Raw genomic sequence first — 20,209 nt, 5'->3', positions numbered from 1 at the left:
ACAAAGCTTGAGTCTAGCCTGGCCTGGGCCAGAACACATGAACATTGCTTTTAAAATTTCATCTATTTTAGAATATAAAATCTAATTTATAACTAATTTTTTATACAATACTGAATTTCATATATTTTAGGCTTTTTGGACTTTTGGGCCTGGCTTCTTGTGGAAAAGTTGAGCCCGACTTAGATGTTGTGGTTTCGGATAATCGTGTCCGGTTGTCCATGGGTGTATCCTACTTGTCGCTCTTTGTGACAAATTGCCGGACAAATACAAAAATGACATGAACCAGCCCGATTAGCGTTAGCATGTGGTTTCCTGTTTTGGGAAGGTTATGGACTTGGTTTTCTTGGTTTTAGGAAGGTTCCAGAAGGTTCTCATTCAATTTTCCAATTTTTTTCTGTTGTTTTCCTATTGGTTTTTACCCGTATTTCTCTTCTATTTCTTCCTTCATTTTTTATTTTTATTTTTCTCCCTTTCTGCTTTTTTCCTTTCCTGGTTTATTTTTATTTTTACTTTTACATTTCAAAATTTAGATAATTAAAAAAATTCTTCATAGAATCTAAATAAACTGCACATTCTAAAATAAATTTCACAAATTTCAAAAGAGTTATAAATACTTCCTCTGTTCACTTTTATAAGGAGTTGTAGAGATTTAAGACAGCATGCAAAACAGTTTAATATCAGTTGTCTAAAATGACTTATAAAAGTTAACAGAGCGAGTACTATAAATAATATTTTGTTTAGATGATTACATATTTCAAAGAGTGTTCAAAATTTATGTAAAAAACACAAGTTTAAACTAAAATCACGTTCTAAAACAATGCGAAAATTTATAAAATTTTGTGAACAATTTTTTCATAAAAATTCGGTAGCATTTTTCTTAGGAAAAACCGACTAGAAACAAAAAGAACACATAGAAAGGAAATATGGGCTGGGCAAGGGGAATTCTATAGGCGTTTGCTCGACATCTTTTCGCAGCGAGCGTCCAATAAGAGCTCTTCTATCCATTCCCAATAAGAGCTCTTCTGTCCATGCTTAAAACGTAACCTTTTTTACATAAATAAAAATAAAGTTTAAGTGCTTGCATTTTTTTCGTGTGATATGTTTTCAATAAACTTGTTAGATCTGAGGATAGCCCAGTTTATTTTTCATCTGACCAAAGGGCAGAATTCCACCATAACTACCAGCATCCAGTTGACTCCGGAAAGCATCTATATATCACTTAGAGCAATCCCTATAACATCTCGCCTGCAGTCCCCAGTTAGATTGGCTAGGCCCAACACACGCGTCTATATGGGTCTAACGTCAATTTATGCAAAACTCTTCTAGATTGGCTTTTCTTGCGATTTTTGTGTACCTTGCTCGATTTTTTTCTGGCATTTATTTTTTATTTTATAAAGTGTTCATTACATTTTTTAAATAGCAGTGTAAAAATGATATTAAATGTATATCAAAAAATGTTTCTAATGCATATGGAAAATGAACAACGTGCATGAAAAAAGTAGACATCAAAACGTATATTTTAAAAAAATATTAACCATATATTCTAAAAATGTTAAATGTGTATATAAAAATGTTCCTCATGTCCACAAAAATGTATAACGTGCACGGAAAAAGTAGACGTCAAAATTATATTCCTAAATATGTTAACCATGCATTTAAAAAGTGTTAAACATGTATAAAACAATGTTCCTAATGTACACCAAAAATGTACCATGTGTATAAAAAATTATACATTAAACACATATGTTTAAAAAAATGTTAGTCATGTACTTAAAAATGTTGAATGTGTTCCATATGTATACGAAAATGTAGAAGTATATGAAGAAAGTAGATATGAAGAGATGTATACTCCAAGAAATGTTAATCATGTATATGAAAAATGTTAAATATATATAAAAATAATTTTTTGGATGTACATAGAAAATGTGCAACGTGTATGAAAAAAAGCAAACATCAAAGCATATAATTGATTTTTTTCGTAATCATGTATTTAAAAAATATTAAACATATATACCATTTATGTTCCTTATGTATATGAAAAATGTACACCATGCAAAAAAACATCAAAACATGTACTTGAAGATTGTTAAACTTCTATTCGAAAAATGTCAAATGGGTTTAATAAACGTTCCTGATATTTACAAAAAATGTGCATTATATATGACAAAAGTAGACGTGTGTTGTAAAAAGGGAAAAACTGAATGAAACCAAAGAAAACAGATGCAGGACAGGGAAATGATAGATAAAAGACCACATAAAACCAATAAAAATCACATAGAAAAAGTAATAAAATACGTAACCGTTGAAAACCGATGAAAGCTGTAAACAAAAACACATAAGAAGAAAGAAAGAAAAAACAATGAAAACCCAAAAAACATAAAGAAAACACACAAAAGAAAGAAAGAAAAACCAGTGAAAACTGAAATACCCTGCAAAGAAAACTCCAATAGAAGAAATAAAGGAAAAATACTATGAAAATCGGACCAATTCACCTAGTAGACATCAAAGTAGAAGAAAAAACCAACGTACAACTGCGACAAGTGAGCAAGTGTCTTCGGGCTTGCTAGCCACAAAGAGAAGAAGCGGCCGGCCGGTAACGATGCAAGGAAAAAAGAAAACCTTCAGGCGAGATATATGGAAATTAGTGTAAATCATTGCGCGGTTGACTTTATAGTTTATTGAAATCACTAATTAAGGGGTACCTCTTATAATAGTCACTCATCTTCTCTAGTGATGACAAGTGACGCACTACATGCGCAACATTTATCACAACCTATGAGTTTTGGGCTTTTTGATAGATTTTTTTTTAAATGGTTTACCTCTTGAACGGTGAACCGTTTTCACTGTTGCATTTCTTGCGTCAAAATCTTTGAAACTAGATTCTATATTAATATGTTTGAGCCACCTTTTTCTTGAAAACCTAAAATTAATAAAAAGAAAAACACATAAACCTAAAAATCTGGAAACAAAATAACCGAAGGATAAGTATGTTTCACACAGTGCACATTTGTTTTTTTCACTTTTCGAGAAGCACAGTTGTGCCTCACTATGAAGCATAACTATGTTTTTCACTTTTCAAGAAGCATTGTTGTGGAAAGAACAATTGCACTTTTTTTTTCTCGAGAAAACGCAAAGGACTCTTTGCGTTTCATTTCATTGAAAAGGTGAGAAGATACAATCCTCCTAGAAGGTGGTGGTTACATGGATTGGCCACCTATCAGTGGACATCCCAGTTATAGGGGAGGACTACCCTAAGACCCAAAGCGCCAGCTTGTGCCCAACATGTGGCTTCGGCCTTAATCTTATCTACGAGTACGGTGACCGAGGGGCGCGCGTTCTCGAAGACGCACTCATTGCGGTGTTTCCAGATCATCCAAGGGACGAGCATGGCGATGGATTGTAGGCCTTTCCGTAGCGTGTGTGGGGTCTGCCCTTTCGTGCGTTGCCACCAGTCCGTGAGGGTGGGTTCGTTGCTTGGCGGTTGAGAAGGTATCCTCGCCCAAGCCAGCACGTCATGCCAGACCTGCCGCGAGAACGGGCATTCTAGGAGCAAGTGCCACATCGTCTCTGGGGCCTGATCACAAAGAAGGCATCGTGGGTGGTGTTGTAGGCCGCGACGGGCGAGTCTGTCTGCCGTCCAACACCGGTCCTGGCTAGCCAGCCAATGAAAGAAATGGACACGGCGTGGTGCCCAGCTCTTCCAGGTAAGCTTTCAGGAAGGGTATTTCATGGATCCGTGGAAGGTTGCGGCGTAGCATGACCGTGCCGTGTAAGTGCCACTGGCCGTCCATCTCCAGAGCATGCGGTCGGGCCGGTTTGACAAGCCGATGTGCTGCACTGCCTGCCAAAGTCTGAGATATTGGCCAATCTCATGGATCCCTATCACTCCTTGAATGTCACGGGCCCAGGCATTGCCCGCTAGGCCGGCGGCCACCGTTCTTGACTTGCGTTGCCGTTTGGGGATGCATTGGTAGAGTGCCGGTGCAAATTCACGCACGGACTGACCGTTTAGCCATCGGTCATCCCAAAACAGCGCCGTTTGTCCATCGCCGAGCTGCATGATCGTCGAGGCGAAGAACAACGCACGCTCCTCGCTGGAAAACTGGAGGTCGAGGCCTCGCCATGCGCGGTCGTCGTCCGTGTGGGAGAGCCACATCCAGCGCAGGCGCAGCGCTAGACCAACACGCTCCAGATCCTGGACCCCGAGTCCGCCGTACTCGAGCGGGCGGCACACCCTTCGCCAGTTGACGTGGCAGTGTCCACCATTGGCAGCAGCTCGCCCAGCCCACAAGAAGCCGTGCTGGATCTTTTCGAGCTGTCTCAATGTCTTCTTGGGCGGCGCGAACGCAAGCAGTTGATGTATCGGGATCGCGGCGAGCACAGATTTGACCAGAGCCAGCCGCCCGGTTTTGTTCATGAGCCATGCTTTCCATGTTGGGAGCCGGGCAGCCACCGAGTCGACGAGTGGTTGTAGCTGGGCAGCGGAGGGGCGGCGTAGCGTGAGAGGGATGCCAAGATAAGTAATGGGCAGCTCCGCCTTCGCGCATCCCACCTGATCAATTGTTGCATCGGCCTCAGGGTTGCCATTGAAGGTAGTGGCGGAAACACAGTTGTGCCTCACTATGAACATGGTGTTTCACACGACAACCCCCAAAAAAGATAAAGCAAATCTTCTTTCCAAAAACCTACTAAAAACAAGCAAAATCCTATATGTAAAAAAAAACATGTGAAAATGCTCAAAATCAGCTGGGATTTTCTTGAAAATGTGTGAAAAGAAGAGTTATTTCACCTCACACAATGTAAAGGTATATCACTAGTACCCTTTTTTTCTTCCCAAATCAGTACTAAGGTTTACGAGGAAAAAGAATGATAAATGTACTCATAGCGGCTCTCCTGCACACATCTAATTTTAAGATTTTTTTTTCTCGTATACGTATGTTTCATCTCGTTGGTTATATCCTGCTGGTTAGGGTTACTTGCAAATTGATGTTTAAGTTGCTGTTGGAGCTCCATGTTTGAGCGGATGTTGTTCGTTGTAGATCCGACGGCACAAAACGCATAGTTTTCAGATTTTCACTAAAATCAAGTTTTCACTTGATACACCGCATTTTCTTATTTCCCTTCAATTTCTTCTTCTTTTTATCGATCTTCCTCTATTGTTTGCCACTGGTCATATTCTTCTCGCCTTTTGCTGGCCGGTTTACCTACTCGTTCTTGTTGTACTTAATTACTTTATGGAAATAATTGGAATCTCTTGAGTTTTTATAACTACTGGAATTTGCACATAAGGCTTTTTTAAGTAAAAAAAACCATTTTTGGCATTTGAATTCATTCTAGGTTTAAACCATGATGGTCAAAGGTGGTGTGGCATTCTACGCGTGACCCGTCTCCGGCAATGTGGAACCAGTTCACAAGTTGTGTGAGCAAATCCAGAAATAATCTACCCGTTGGTGTATGTAAACCCATTCCACACAGAGTAATTGTCTACTCCACTCGTCTAATCCTGAAGCACTGCAAACAGCCGAGCACCGGAGAGGTGCTCCGGCTCTCCGGCTCTCCAGTGCCGTTGCTTCCCACCGTCACCGTTGCTCCTTGGAGCCTCTCCAGATCCCCACGAGCCACGGCGCAGCTCCGCCGACCCTCTCTCCCTTCCTATCCTCCTCCGCCTCGCCCATGTCCTTCCTGTGTTTCCCCGCCAGCATCGACGGACCGACACCGCGTCGATCTGCGGCGGGACCGCAACAGCAAGGTCGAGCTACTGATCGAGTGGCGGCGCACATGGAGGCCACGGCCACGGGGGCAGCGCCGAACCGGGCACCCCCGTTTCCTTGCGCAGTGGTGGCTGGTCCTGCCAGCGAGGGACAGGTGTTCGACGAAATGCCAGGCAAGGGAGGGGCAGTTCTGGGCGCTGTCTTTGTTCGATCCAAGGCCCGGCAGAGGAGAAGCGTGCTGAAGCACTTGAGAAATCGATGCAAAGGCCTGCCATTAGCGAATTGGGGACAATGCTCTGCTCAGCTCAGCTCAGCTCGACGGCATGCTTGACATGAGGCGTGAGGCGCCATGTACAGCTAAACGGCTGGTTCGTGCTGCAGACATGTATGTATCCAGTGGCTGTTTTACACGGACAGATAGCAGCTGGAGATACTATTGAATTCAAGCAGCTTCCTGTGCAGTACATAGGACTGGATCAATTGCGAAGGCAGCTTCCTGTGCAGTACATAGGACTGGATCAATTGCGAAGGCCTGGCCATTAGTGGGCTGGGAGACGACGCTCAGCTCGACAGAATGCTTGACAGAAGATGCGCATGCCGTCGCCATGGAGTGAAGGAGTGCTGGGCTCTTCTTGGTGGCTCGAGAGCATTGCATTCGGCCAAGATGGTTCGTTCTGCAGACAGACATGTGTATCCAGCGTCAGTGATCATCAACAGATGGTTCCAGACCTACAATGACATTCCCAAGTGCCAACAGAAACAGAAAGAGTAACAGAAGTTCATGTCAGCCGTTTGCACAGCATTGGGAGTCTTTGCCCCCAGACCGGAGACACCCAACCACATGGCGTCCAGACTATAAAAAGGCCAGCCCGTCTCCCCTCCAATACCATCCCCTATAACTACCACCACGTCAGATCACACCTTCCCTCCCAAACTCAAACCACGAAGCCATCGCCCAACGCCCATCGGAAGCAGCAGCCAGGCAACCCACCGCCGCGCAAGAAACCAAGAAGCGGCCATGTCAGGGAGGAGAAACAGAGGCGGAGCAAGCGCGCCTCCTGCGCTTGCTCCTCCTGGACCTGGAGAGAGGCCACCGCCACCCTCCCAGAGCTCCAGGAGGCCGGCGGCCGCCACCTTGGAACAGCGGCTGCGTTCCAGTGTCGAGCGGGAGATAGACGAGGCCAGCGCCATGCAGCCCGCCGAGGCCGGACAAGGGAGCTCCTCCCCCGCCCCGGCATCATCGCGGCCAAGATTCTGGCCGCGAGCGCGGCAGGCGGCTAGGAAGGTTCTTGGCATCAGCAAGAAACCCTCCGCGAGGTCAGCAGCAGGAACCCCGCACGGGCAGGACACGGTACCTGACGCCTCCGGCACGTCGGAGTCGGCGGCCGTGGCGGCGGCAAGAACTGGGACCGGTGATGAAGCCGGGTCGGAGCAGCAGCCTGTAGAGGTCGCCCCCACGCGGTCTGAGTTCGCCGCCATGATGCAAACTGCGTTGGCGAAGATCCAGGAGGGTGACGCGGCCGACGACCAAGCCAAACGGCAGGCAGCGATCGCCGCGATGGAGAAGGCAATGACGTTCGCCGAGATGGAGAAGGCAATGACTGCGTTGATGAAGATCCAGGAGGATGCCGCGGTCGGCGACCAAGCCCAAGGGCAGGCAGCGTTCGCCGAGATGGAGAAGGCAATGACCGGCCTCATGGACCTCTCCCACAAGAAGACATCGGGGCCACCGAAACTCCCTCGCGATTTCGCTACCAAATGGCCTCATAGCGAAGTAAGTGCCTGCCACCGTCTCTGATTCTTGGCTTCCAACTCTGTTTCTAATGGAAGCTCATGTCTTGTTCTGGCCCCTCTCGTTTCTTCTCTGTATCTTGCTGTTGATCGGATTCTTTTATCTCCGTGCAAGAATTTCTAGTTTTTGTGGCTCTTTTCTTTGTTTCTTGCTGTTGCTGTTTCTAGCATTTGCACAACAAAATGCTACATGGTGTTCACTGGTCAAGTGGTCAGTGGAAGAAGTATTTTTAAAAGTTCAAAACGAAAAAGTCTCAGTGGAAAATCTCTCGTGCTATTCCGGAAGAAACAGTAGCATTCAATCAAATTGATTAAGCCGGTAGCATCATGGTGTTCTTTTACATGGCGTTCTTTTCTTCATTTATAAGAACTATTAGAATATGGGCAAAATTTCCTGCTCAGTTCAAGTCCAGTAGAATCATGTATGCATGTGTAACAGTAGCATTCGATCAAATTGATTAAGCTGTCTCTCTTGTATGCAATCAAATTTATTGCTCCATTTCAACATCTTCACCAATACTGATTATACAATTGCTGTGTTGTTAGGGTGATCCACTGCTTGAACGAGTAATGAAAGATCCTATTATATTGGCTTCTGGATATGTAAGTCACAAGCTCTCGCCATTGCTTCCTTTTATAAAAAATGTATGGACTGTTTTCTGCTGGATGTTTCCTGTTCTGCCAAATTTCTCTGCTCACCGTCACTAGCCAATGAAATATTATTGCTAATTTGTCATAAATTATTAATAATGGGCAGCGATAAAAGCTATCCACAACCAGGATTAACTGTCCAATACTATTAATATCATGCAGTTCTCTCCTCTGACTTGGCTAGTTAAATGTAAGTTGAGACTCATATTATCCTTTACATGAGATTCCCTTTTTAGTCACTGAGTAGTTCGATTATCGATGGACTTTCCTCTTGAATTGCATCACATGTTTATAGTTAATAAATAACCAAATAGGTCGGGCATTGAAAGAAAAAGGTACAAGTTGACATTCTCCTGGATCATAATAAAATAACCTGCACTTCCTGCTGTATGTAGCAGTTCGAATCGCCTCAGATGTACTTAGGTTAAGCTAGTTGGCCAGGTTTGATATTCGTAAGCTGTTAAATATAACATATGTTTCCCTTGTGCTGTAGGTTTATATGGTTATCTTGGGATTTAATCAGTAGTTATTGGCGCACTATGACATACTGTTTCTGAAAAGTAGAAACCTGGGACCAAAAATCAACAGGCCTTTTCTTGTTTTCCTTTTCGAGTTGATGTTTATGCTATGTTTCTTTTTTCGCCATTTTCTTCCAAGGAAATACTATGTCCCACGGATAAGTTGAAAGTGAAACTGACATGCTGTGCTTACATTCATCGTATGGTCGCATGGGTGTAGGTTTTATGTAAGCTGTATTATGTCCTTTTCTTGTTCCAGAATGCTAAGGTTGGTCATTAGTGGTCATGATCAATTACCATAATAAATTTATTCAAAGTATTTTTTGCTTCTTCTGGAACTCTCCCATGGTTTAGATTGACCCAGTAACCACGTTTTGCTTTGCTTGATTGCAGACTGTTGATAAATCATGCCAACAGTGGTCCCTTGCACAGAAAAATACCTGCCCTGTTACTGGTCACTCCTTGCCCCACTCACTCACTGCTCCAAACCACCTCCTCCATGACATGATTGCTGAGTGGTGCCTCGACCACTCTAACCTTGCCCGCTCCAGCATTGGACGCTCGCTCCCCTTGGTGCCACCTGCAGAGGATGAAATTCAAGAGATCCTAGAACTGTTCTCAGGGCATCCAGTACGGCAGAAAGAGGCCTTGCGGATGCTCAATCTAATGTCCAAAACATCCAAGGGAATGCAACCTTGCCTTGCCAAGTGGCCAGAGCTGACCCCACTGCTGATGAATCTTAGGAAGCACTGGATGAATGTATGGTCAGCTGATATTGAGGCGCAGAGGATCTCATTAATCCATAATTTGTCCATGCACAGGCCCAACAGGGAGATCCTAGCCGGTCAGAATGAAGTACCAGCTGTTCTAAAGAATGTCGTCGAGAGGGCAGGAAAGCTTGGACTTTCAGCATCATTGTTGGCCATGGTAGCTTCTATAATTGCAACACTGTCAGAGTTTGATGTGTTCAGGAAAAGAATGGTGACAATAGGGGGAATGAAAATGCTCAGTGGTCTACTCAAGATTGAGGATGTTGTACTAAGGAAGGAGACTGGCGCTGCAATCCTTGCACTCTGTGCAGATGAGGAGGCCAAGTTATCAGCTGCTGTTAGTGACGTGCCTGATAGGCTGCTCGAATGCTTCATGGCCACCGATGAGTTCCTGCTCCTGCTCGACCGTCTACCAAAATCTCCAGAGGCGCTGGACATGATCTGTGACAAGGCTATGGAATTGGTGAATATCGTCATGGAGGAAGATGCTGGTGGAATGGTAACCTCTCAGGGCATCCACTCTGCGATCTCCTTGATCTTCGTCATTACGGAGAGGGATGTGGGTAAGCTGAAGGTGAAGAACGTGGAGGATTTCAAGGAGCGGCTGCGGGAGCTTTCGTCCAAGAGAATACCGATGCAGACGATGTTTCAGGTGGAAAAAATAATCAAGACCCTGTCAGAAATGTTTCCAGCTCCTACGACGCAGTTACAGAACCAGTAATCCAGTGGAAGCTGTCTCCAGCCACATGAATAGACGAGTCTTACACTGTCTTTCTGTATAGTTGTTCGTGTATGTGTTCCAGACAGCTTTTTACTCCTGTTTGTTTACATTTTTGTAGTGGTTTCATTTGTTGACTGTGGCCGCATAGAGGAACTTGTTCTTACAGCCTCGTGAGAAATATACGCGTCATTCTGTGCATCCTACAGATAAACGAATCATCTAGCTACCATATGTAGACATTTAATTCTTTCCCTAGTAATGATTGGGACCTAATTGTAGTATAGTTTTGATCAATGCTTTGTTTGGTCAAGTATATTTCCTTCGGGAGTGCTGCAACCAGGGAGAGCCAATGCAATGCAGTCTGTTGGGCCCAAGATCTACTCCACCTCGGATTTTTAGGTTTTGTTGTTGTTGAAAGTTGTGATTCATGTGTTGGAAAGTTGAAATGTTGGGGCTGACAGGCTACATTTAGATCCCAGTTTCCCTTTGTTTTTTGTTACGAAAAATTGAAGTTGTGTACCATATGAGCGAATGGTACTAGATATCTATTTTAGTAAAAAGGTTGTATATCAACTAGTGCAAAGTTATCGTATATGTTTCTTTCTGAAAATCCTCTTCTTAATTTCTGAAAGTGGGGTTTGAATTGATGAAAGTTCTTCCGAAAGCTGATGGCATAATTCAGAAACTGTAAGATTGTGAAAGCCTCTTGTCATTTCTTGAAATACAATGCACAAAGTTATGAAAGATCCTCCTTAGTCCTCGAAAATTTGAAGGAGAAGAAGGGGAGCGGTTACTTTCTGATAGGAATATATAGCTGCAATGCTTTTCAAAGATGTTATCGGTAGTAGTACAAAGTTTGATTGAAGTAAAAAGGACATTTGCTTTCGTCTCCTTCTGCTGATTCGTTTCCATGCCTTTGACAAGAGCTTGTGCTCCAAAACCCCACGACAGTGCTCCATGAGAACACATATCATTGCTCAGATTCCAAATAGTACACCGTAAACAAGGCAGCGGCAGCAACCAACCATATTTGAAGCAATTTATTTAATTAGTTTCACTTAGCCACCAACAGCCAACTGACGCAAAATCAGAGCAGGAGCACTCAAAGATTTCGGCAGCGCTGCTATACACACGATGAGCGGTGGACGATATGTGAACGACAATGCAGATCAGCTCATCCATGCACAAAACTGAAGTGAAATAGACGGCTGGATTTGGCTGTCGTTCCCGTGTCGTGCAGGGACTGTCGTCTGTATAGTAGTTTCGAAGATTTCAGTCAGATCACTTTCCAAACTTAGCGTCCTTTGCAAAGTCACAGGTGGCGCCGCCGCCCTTCCTTGTTGGCCCCCAGCTCGCCCCTTAAGTGGGCGCTCAACCGGTCGAATACGACCAAGGAAACGGCTGGTCGCTGCCGGTGGCGGCTCAACATCGAGGCGCTGCAGAAAGGATCAGGAGTGCGCTACCTAGGCTGAGGGCTGAGGCGCTCCTCTGCAAGTGCGCCACCGTAACCCAGGACAGATGCCATGGCGATAGGAGCAACCACGACAACGAAAGCAGCAGCGGCCTGACGGCGTTCAAGATCCGGCTTCGGTTCGTTAGGTAGATTTAGTTAAGTTCTATGTAAATTTGAACTATGCTTTGATGTTTTATGTCCGAACTATGTTTGAATGTAGCTTGAATGTCCGGACACCCCTACTTATTTGAGGTTTACCATTGGGTACCCAGACTCCTAGTGGATGTCCGCATGACACGTCCAAACAGTGTCCGCGAACAAGTAGGTGACGATTGAAAAAAATATACATGTACAAGGCAAACAATTACGAAACGAAAAGGTCTTGAATTATGAGAGGTTAAACTTTAAGCAATTGCCTTGAAATATTGCAGAGCTAAACACTGCACATAATGATGCAGTAAGAGACAACGCACATCCCACTACAGATCACAGAATTTAGACCGTTCAAACACATGATAAATCAATGATAAACATTGCAAAGTTCAACATCATGGCACCGGCTGCAAGGATCCACCACATCTAGCTGAAGTGTAGAGGGAACTTTCCCCTTGATGTATCTTTCGATTATCAAGGCTGCTTTACGGGCTTCCATGGGTCTATTCAAGCAGGAGCATTTAGCAGATCGATCATCAGAACACCTGAAATTACCGTCGGTGGTGTCCAACGTAAGGCACTCGAGTGATGCTGAATTTTCCAGAATATGGGACGTCAACTCAACCATGCTCTTTGAAGAGGGGAACCTACAGATGTTCACTCTCCGGAGCTTGTCATGGCGGTATCCTGGAATCTGCCTTAGATGCGAGGAGTCTTCAGAAAGCAATTCATCTATGGATTGTAGCTGTTTTGGTACCTGAAGATAAAAAGAATGGTTTAAATACTTGAATTAATGATTTGGCGCATCCAAAAATATATTTGCAGAGTGAACAGTGCCTTACGCGCAGTTTGAATGTCTCCAAGGACGGAGCAGCATCAAGAAAATAAACCAGAGACAAACAATCGCAAGACCCACTAATATAAATGCTCAAGTATTTCAGATAGAGGAACTTGCAAGGCGAGAGCGTCAGTGTTGTATTGACCACCTGCATAAAGATACCACATGTTAATAACATTCCAAAGTACCACTACTGCTCTATGCATAAGAATCACAAAAGGGTTTGGAATATACCTCACTCCATGAGCATATGATAAGAGTTTCAAGATTGGGCGCAATGGACGGAAGCTCTTCAAGTGCATAACGGAGGAAGAGGTGACGTAGCACTTCTGCGTTCTTCAATCGCAATGACTCCCCAAATAAGAACTCAACTCGGTTACCTATAAAGCAAAAACTATTAATATTTGGAGCTTTGTTCTCTATCGTCTTCAGTCTGTGGCATTCTAACACCTGCAGGGAGCTGAGTCGCTGCAGCCGGGAAGGTATCTTTAGGTAAGTTATCTGGTAGCATCTCCTGAGTTTTAACTGCTCCAAAGCAACACAGCTGGGAAGAAGGCGCCCTAACTCGGCCCCCGTAATTCGTACACGCTCAAGATGCAACACTTTCAGGTTTCCCAAGCAACCAAGGCCAACTTTAGGATGGAAGGCACAGTCAACAAGGTGAAGATACCAGATCGAGCTTCCATTCCCATTTGATAGAACTGAGCATGGGAAGTTGACTGCCTCATCCTTAGGCATCACAAGGGTGAGTTTTTCAATGCCCGGTGTAACCACTTTCTGAAGCCACTTATGGAGATATTCATAGGCCTCGGGCTTGTAGCAAGAGGAGAAATCAAGCTCGAATGTCTTCACATCAATGCATGAGTGTTTTTTCAAAATGCGATCAACTTTGCGAGGTTGGGATACTGTGTGAACATTAAATATGAGGTTGGGATAGAATCTCCACGAACATCGAAAGGCACGAGACACACATGCAGCACGGGCGGCATCTCGTGGCGTCATTAGTGAATGTATATGACACCAAATGTCCTGCACGCACAAGAATGGGAGAAGAGTTAACACACTCGAAATGTAAAATCAAATGTCTACCTTCATCGGCGCAAAGGGAGGGGGAGCCAATAGAAGTATATGTAGTAGCACTCTACAAAACTTCTTTTTCCCAGAGTGTTATAGGTCAGCAATATAGGTTGATATGCATTTGTGTAAATCAAGATGCATGGGAGATATTTTATTGCAGAACAGCATGCTATCATACATCAATGTAACAAAGAAACAGAACAAAACATACATATTGTTTCCCTAAAAAAAAACATACATATTGTGCAAAGTTAGAAATACATCCCCTTCCTTCTTGTATTGGCTCCTTTGGAGATGTTTAAAAAATACGAATGCTTGTTGATTTGAAAAGAATCGAGGAAGAACCCTTACGAGAATACAGATGCGACTTAAGGTAAAACAAGATACAATAACAAGGCATAGACTAGTGACAGACAGTTTTACGCTGCAGGGATAAATCTGGAACAGTTGGGATATAATAGAACTACTAACGCAGCAGGGCTAACTGCAGGAGATTGCAGCGCAGGAATATTTGAATTTCAGTTATCTACCATAGGTTGTCAACCAATTTGTGCAGCATAGGTCCATCATTCAAATCCATGATGTACCTCTGGAAGTAGGGTCCATGAAGACTCCCTTCTTTTGACATGGTGATGATTATCATCTTGCTGGCAAGGAGAGCCGCTTCTTATGGCCAGTGGAGAAGTAGACCCGTCTGCCACAGAAAATTGTTACTATGGTAAGTGCAGGCTATGTTTTTTTTATAAGAACAAATGTGATTTGGGGCTAAAAAAGATGCGACCAATTTTATTTACCGCCCTCGCAACGATAGGATAAGAGTAGTTTACCGTGGATCTGGATTTGGCCAAGACGCTGCTCCGGCTGCCCCATGGCACGACTGATATGAGCAATCAAGGGCGCCAAAAGGCGTCGAGCTCTGCTGTTTTCCCTCTTATTATTGTTCTTTCTCCCCGTCGATCTCTCTGAGACTCTGGCCTTCGCCCTGGGAGACACGGGATCGAACGAATCGTTCGACCCAACCGCTGGAGAAACTGCGAACCAATCTCTGGTTGAGATGGTTAGGTGGACAGTGATATCTTCAACCCACCAGGGTTCAAACGGCGACTTCGTAAAATCTCAAGATGATATGCCGGCTCAGTTTTTCGGAGGTGCTCATAGGGGTAGGGTGTGCGTGTGTGCGTTCATAGGGGTGAGTGTATGCGCGTTTATATGAGCGTTTGAGTCTGTACTGTGTTAAAAAAAAACCCTGGAGAAACTTGTTGCTACAAAAGGACACCGGTCTATAAGAAAAAGTAACTGGGCCAAAAAAAAGGCCCAGATTGGAGCACACATTTAGCAGCCTTTCTTGTTGTTGCAAAAATCATATAGAGGATTTCTTTTATAGAATAAATTTTGACATCTACAATAAAAATAAATAAAATATAAAAATAATTTTCATGGTGGATCTAATGCTACCAATTTGGTATTGTAGACATTGATATATATTTCCTAAAAACTTGGTCAAACATGCACATGTTTAATTTCTGAAAAAACTAATACTACACCTTATATTTTGGATCGAAGGGAGTACAACTATTTATTTCAGAAAAATAGAAAACGTGAGGGGTGACAAATCATGCACAAAATTGACATGATATATAACGAGAAAAATGTCACATGGCTACATGAAAAACTTAATCATGGCTATAAAACAAACTAAAATCATGGTTTTTCCACTGTTCAAGAATTCGTCTGATTAATCAGTTAACAGCGCTACTCGTAGGGTGGCTGACTCGAATACCACCTATTCGTCGTGCTAACTTGTTAGGCCGATTAAATGGCTTGTCAGACCTATTATTCGGTTGTCGGGCCAATTAATCATTGTTGGCCTGTTAACTTGTGGGCAAACAAAAGCCCAATTATTTGGCCCATAACCCCTCCAGCCACCTCCTACTCCTAAATAGCTAGGGTTGGGCCCTCTCCCAACCCTTCCCGCTTCTCTCATCCCTCCTGACCTAGATGGCGGTTCCCCAGGCCCTTGTCGACGCGCCACCACTTCTCCTCCTCCCATGTGTGTCACCGCTTCCTCTCCTCCTTCTATGCGCCGGTACGCCCCTTTCTTCCAATGGATGCTTGTTGATGATTGATCTATTGAGAAAAGAAAACGGTGCCATTTGCTTCATATTTGCAATCTAAATTTTTATAGCATTCAAGTTCTATTGAGAAAATTCCTCCATACAAAAATTGTGCCCATTGAGTTCAAAATTCCACCAATTAATGGTCGACTGGTTCATCTGTTTAATAGTCCGAATCACCGATTAATCCATACTCCCAAGCCAAGCGAGCGACTACCAATTAATGATTTCCTCAACATTGGGTTTTTCTCTCTAACACACATGGAAAAATCTTTGAAAATGTACCTAATATTTGTACAGCATGGCAATGTATTTTCTGTGTGCATGATTTTGCTGGAAGAACTAGATAGTGGACCAAGGCAAATCCATATTTTCCTGTTATGTTTTTTTATTTATTGGCAGGTTAACTTCAGAAAAAGGATTTTGTTCTTTAAAAAACAATGATCAAAATTACAATAAAAAGGTATTTGTTCTTTGAAAAAAGGTGGCAAATCTATAATTTTCCATGGGAACGTGAAAAAAATGGGAAAGCTGTTTTCTCGAAAGACATGGTACCATTTAAATAAATTTATAATTTGCCATGTGCACATGACAAATTTATAATTTGCCATGTGCACATGACAAATTTATAAACTACGATGGTCTAACTAATGAAAATGCCATGGTCTAAATAATAAAAGTACCATGGTCTAGTTAATATGTTTGTCGTGGTCTAAGACAATTTCCCATGGGTCCGGGGAAAATGTAAATTTGACATGCTATGGAAATAAAGTTTCCATGTCCTTGAAAATAAAATTACGATGGTCCAGTAAGAAACTGAGATGCCATGGCTATGTAAATAAAATTGCCATGTATTTGAAAGTAAAATTGCCATGGTTCAGCAATGCAAAACTGGCATGGTATATGAAATTAGAAACGATCTATAAGTCAAAGGAAAATGTAGAAAAAACGTGTCATGGCAAATTACAATTTCTTTTTATTTTTATTTCTAAAATAAAGAATGTCAAAAAATATTCTAACAACATTTATCATGATGCTCACATGGTGATTTTCCAGAATCGCCTTGGAAAAAGTTTACGTTTGGAAATTGGCATGACAAAAAATGCCATAAAAAAGAATAGTACAAAACAATAAATTATGAACGAAATTGCCACGGCAGATGCATATTAAAAATTCCATGGGATTTTAATTAAAATTGTCATGTTTTTGTATAAGAAATTTTCCATCTATGTAAAATGACATAAATGATGAACAAAAAATCGTTGCAGCACATGCATATTAAATTTGTCATGCGATTTTACTTTTAATTGCCACCTTTTCTGTAAGATTTTTTCCATGAATGTGAAATAACACAAAACATGACCAAAATTGCCATGTCGGATGTAAATTAAAATTATCTGTGGGATTTTTTTTATTAAAAATTGCCATGTTATGTATAAGAAATTTCCCATGTATGTAAGCTAATTTTTTATATCAAAATGGAAAAGGATGTTTCGTTGGTGGTGCCGATGGCGGAAATTCCCAGGGAAAATGCATATTAAATTTGCCATGTTATTTAAATAAAATTGCCATAGTTTGGGAAAATAAATCTGCGATGTCAGAAAGAAAATTAGCCATGTTCCATGTCAAACGTTAAGGTAAAATTACCATGATTGTATACTCTGTTTCTTAGGCATTTGCCATGTGAGCAAAAGCCACATCTTCATTTTAGGACCTCCCTTCAAGTTGTACTCGGTGAGTATAACACTAGACACTATAAATTTGGACAAAGTCTTACTAGTGGTATACCAACGACGACTATATGAGGAGGAGCTTACGAGTGGTATACCAGCAGGGAGTAGAGGATTTGCTGAAAAAAATAGGATTGCTTATCTGCTGTGAAGTGCTTCAAGTCTTCTGGCACCCATTCATATGGATAGGTCATTGTTGAAGTGAGGACCGGGCAAAATCCTTCCGGAAGAATGTGGATTGGCTCGTTCTACTATGGTTATGCCTATTGGCCACCATGTTTTGCTAACAGACATTCCAGTTGGACTATGTATACCACGCAACATTTTTGAGGTGATAAAGTGCCAGTAGTTCTAAAATGCCATGTATACATAGGAGCTTTCCAACATGTGTACACATGGCACATGCATGTCCACGGAATGTCCTCAAATTCTCACGCTGAATTTTGATGAAAATCAAAGGTAAATTCATTGGACTCGCTAACCTCCCACTAGACGCACCGTAGCGAAAAGGACCGAAAGTTTTTTTTAGTGGGAGAACTTAAATAAACACGAATAAGCCAACTCCACATTCTCAACAAGTACCTATAAAAATTGAACTATACAAAAGAAACTCAAACTAAGATATTTACCCGGCCTTTGACCGTCCCAGCAAAAAAAACTTGGCCTTTGACCTGAGTTTGTAGCATACTATGGCAGTGTTTGATTGTTTGAAGGTCATAAAAATGCTTGTTATGATCTTACAAATGTCGAAAATGTGTCTTGAAGCCCAAGCTCCATGGAGCCATTTAGAAAAAGTAATAGAATAAAGTTTTTGTCTTTTTTTGTAGCTCACATGTTACAATATCTCCCAATAAAATTTTATACATTGGTAGAATACTTCTATACATACACGTGACAACTTTTCTGAATGTTTTGAAAAAAATATAATTCTAAAAACTTAGGTTTCACTTGGCCCGAGCTCCAATGTTTTCACTTGTATTCTCTATGTACCCTTCCTTTTCTTGCAAACTTTTTGTATGTACCATTCTTGTCTTCCTTGAATCAACATACCCTAAATTTTAAAAAGAATCAGCGAAATGATTCCTTGGCAAGCATTTATTTTATATCGGTTGAATGGGTAAGCCTTCACTGAATAAAACATATAGATAAACTATATTTCAAATTGAATGCATTAACAGTAACACGAACTGTCTTGTGGACGCAGTCCCCCCATCGAGATCGAGACAGCTTGTGGCACTAAATATGATGAAGACGCAGGACAGAGACAAATCTCGTCATGCTAAAAGTGTAAGAAGAATCAGCCAAATGATTCTTCGGAAAATGTTCTATTTATTTTTTATCGGTTCGATGGGTAAGGCTTCACCTTCACTAAAAAGACAAAATAGATAACAATTTTGCTAAGTCTTAGTCGGCCGAGACTTCATTATATCTCAGTCGATACTATATTCCTTTGATCTTGCATGGAGATTCGTATATTTTTTTCTTTTCAGTTTTTTTTCTAATATACTATTCACTTGACTAAGACTTTGGTTAAATCTCAATCGACTGAGACCTAAGCACACACAGTAGATAAACTTTGTTTCAGACTGAATGGATTAGCATAAACACGGCAATAAAGATCGTCGCTAAAATAAAATAAAAATCAAAGTAGCTTGTTTGCAGCTGGATCTCTAATCAGCACGTTTCACCATTACTATGGCTCCGATCGAGGACCGTGAGGGAGCGAGCTGGCCGGTCAAACGCCCGAGAAAGGAGGAGTCAAACGCCGTCGTCGCATCAAAAAGCTCTTCGATGTCGTCTAGAGCTCTTAAAACCATGGCGTGCATGCGCTTTCGCCGCGCCCCAGATTAATCCGCCCACAATTCCCTGCACGGTGTCGTCCTCTCCTCGCGACCGATCTCGGGGAAAACCATGCCCGCCGACCCGTCAGCTGTCACACACACAGGCAAGCAATGCAGCTGGAATGATGACCGGGCAGCCGCCGCACGCGCGCGCGCCCCGGGCCGGGGGCGGCCGCGACAGGAGGCACAATCACGCTCCGGCCTCTCCGTCCGGCCAGCCGGCCACAGAGGCAGGCTAGCTAGCCACTCGTGTGCATGCACCGTGCTTGAACTTTAATGGCCGGCATGGCGCGCGTAGCACGAAGCTCGTGCTCCGTGATGGGTAGATCGCCTTTACCGGACACGGGCGATGGCGGTGTCCGGGCAGGGCCCGGCACCGGGCGATCTGTGGCAGCCGCTGCAGGTTCGTGAAACATAGGCGCGCCGGCACATGCACGGCCGGACGAATGTTTTTACTGTTGCGTGCAGCGCACATGTAGTACAGACCACAGTCTAGCCAGTAATTTAAGCTACTCATCTCACTAGCTGGGGATCGATACAGGGTAGGGGCTTTGCATCTTCACTACTACTTTCATTTCTGCGACGAGTAATTTGAAACGGAGAGAGTACTTCTTTACGGGCAGGGGAGGGAGTTTTAGCGGGACATTCATGCATGCATATGCATGCACGTGCCCACTTGCGGGATACCTGTCCCCTGCCCCGTCGTCGGATCTCCTGTGCTGTGCGTGCTGGTGGCGGCTTGACTGGCCGGCTGACTGGCTGGCTCCATCGCCGGCTACCGTTACCGTGCTTGGTTGGTTCAGCTTGATTTCCCATGGGCGGCTTCCTGTTCCAGCAGCCC

The 20,209-nt window shown here is 43.1% G+C and overlaps 1 protein-coding gene across 1 annotated transcript; it reads left to right on the top strand.

Annotated features, from left to right (window-relative positions):
- Nucleotides 1–5,493: 5,493 nt before the first annotated feature.
- On the top strand, nt 5,494–10,377 carry LOC119302574 (U-box domain-containing protein 73-like). The gene is made up of 3 exons (XM_037579610.1): nt 5,494–7,485; nt 8,049–8,105; nt 9,065–10,377. Exons 1-3 carry the CDS (start codon nt 6,730–6,732, stop codon nt 10,160–10,162), a joined length of 1,911 nt encoding a protein of 636 aa, XP_037435507.1. The 5' UTR covers nt 5,494–6,729; the 3' UTR covers nt 10,163–10,377.
- Nucleotides 10,378–20,209: the final 9,832 nt, after the last annotated feature.

This window comes from Triticum dicoccoides, chromosome 5A (genome assembly GCF_002162155.2).
Source record: "Triticum dicoccoides isolate Atlit2015 ecotype Zavitan chromosome 5A, WEW_v2.0, whole genome shotgun sequence".
Lineage (NCBI taxonomy): Eukaryota > Viridiplantae > Streptophyta > Magnoliopsida > Poales > Poaceae > Triticum > Triticum dicoccoides.
This window is presented reverse-complemented; position numbering and strand designations above follow the sequence as displayed.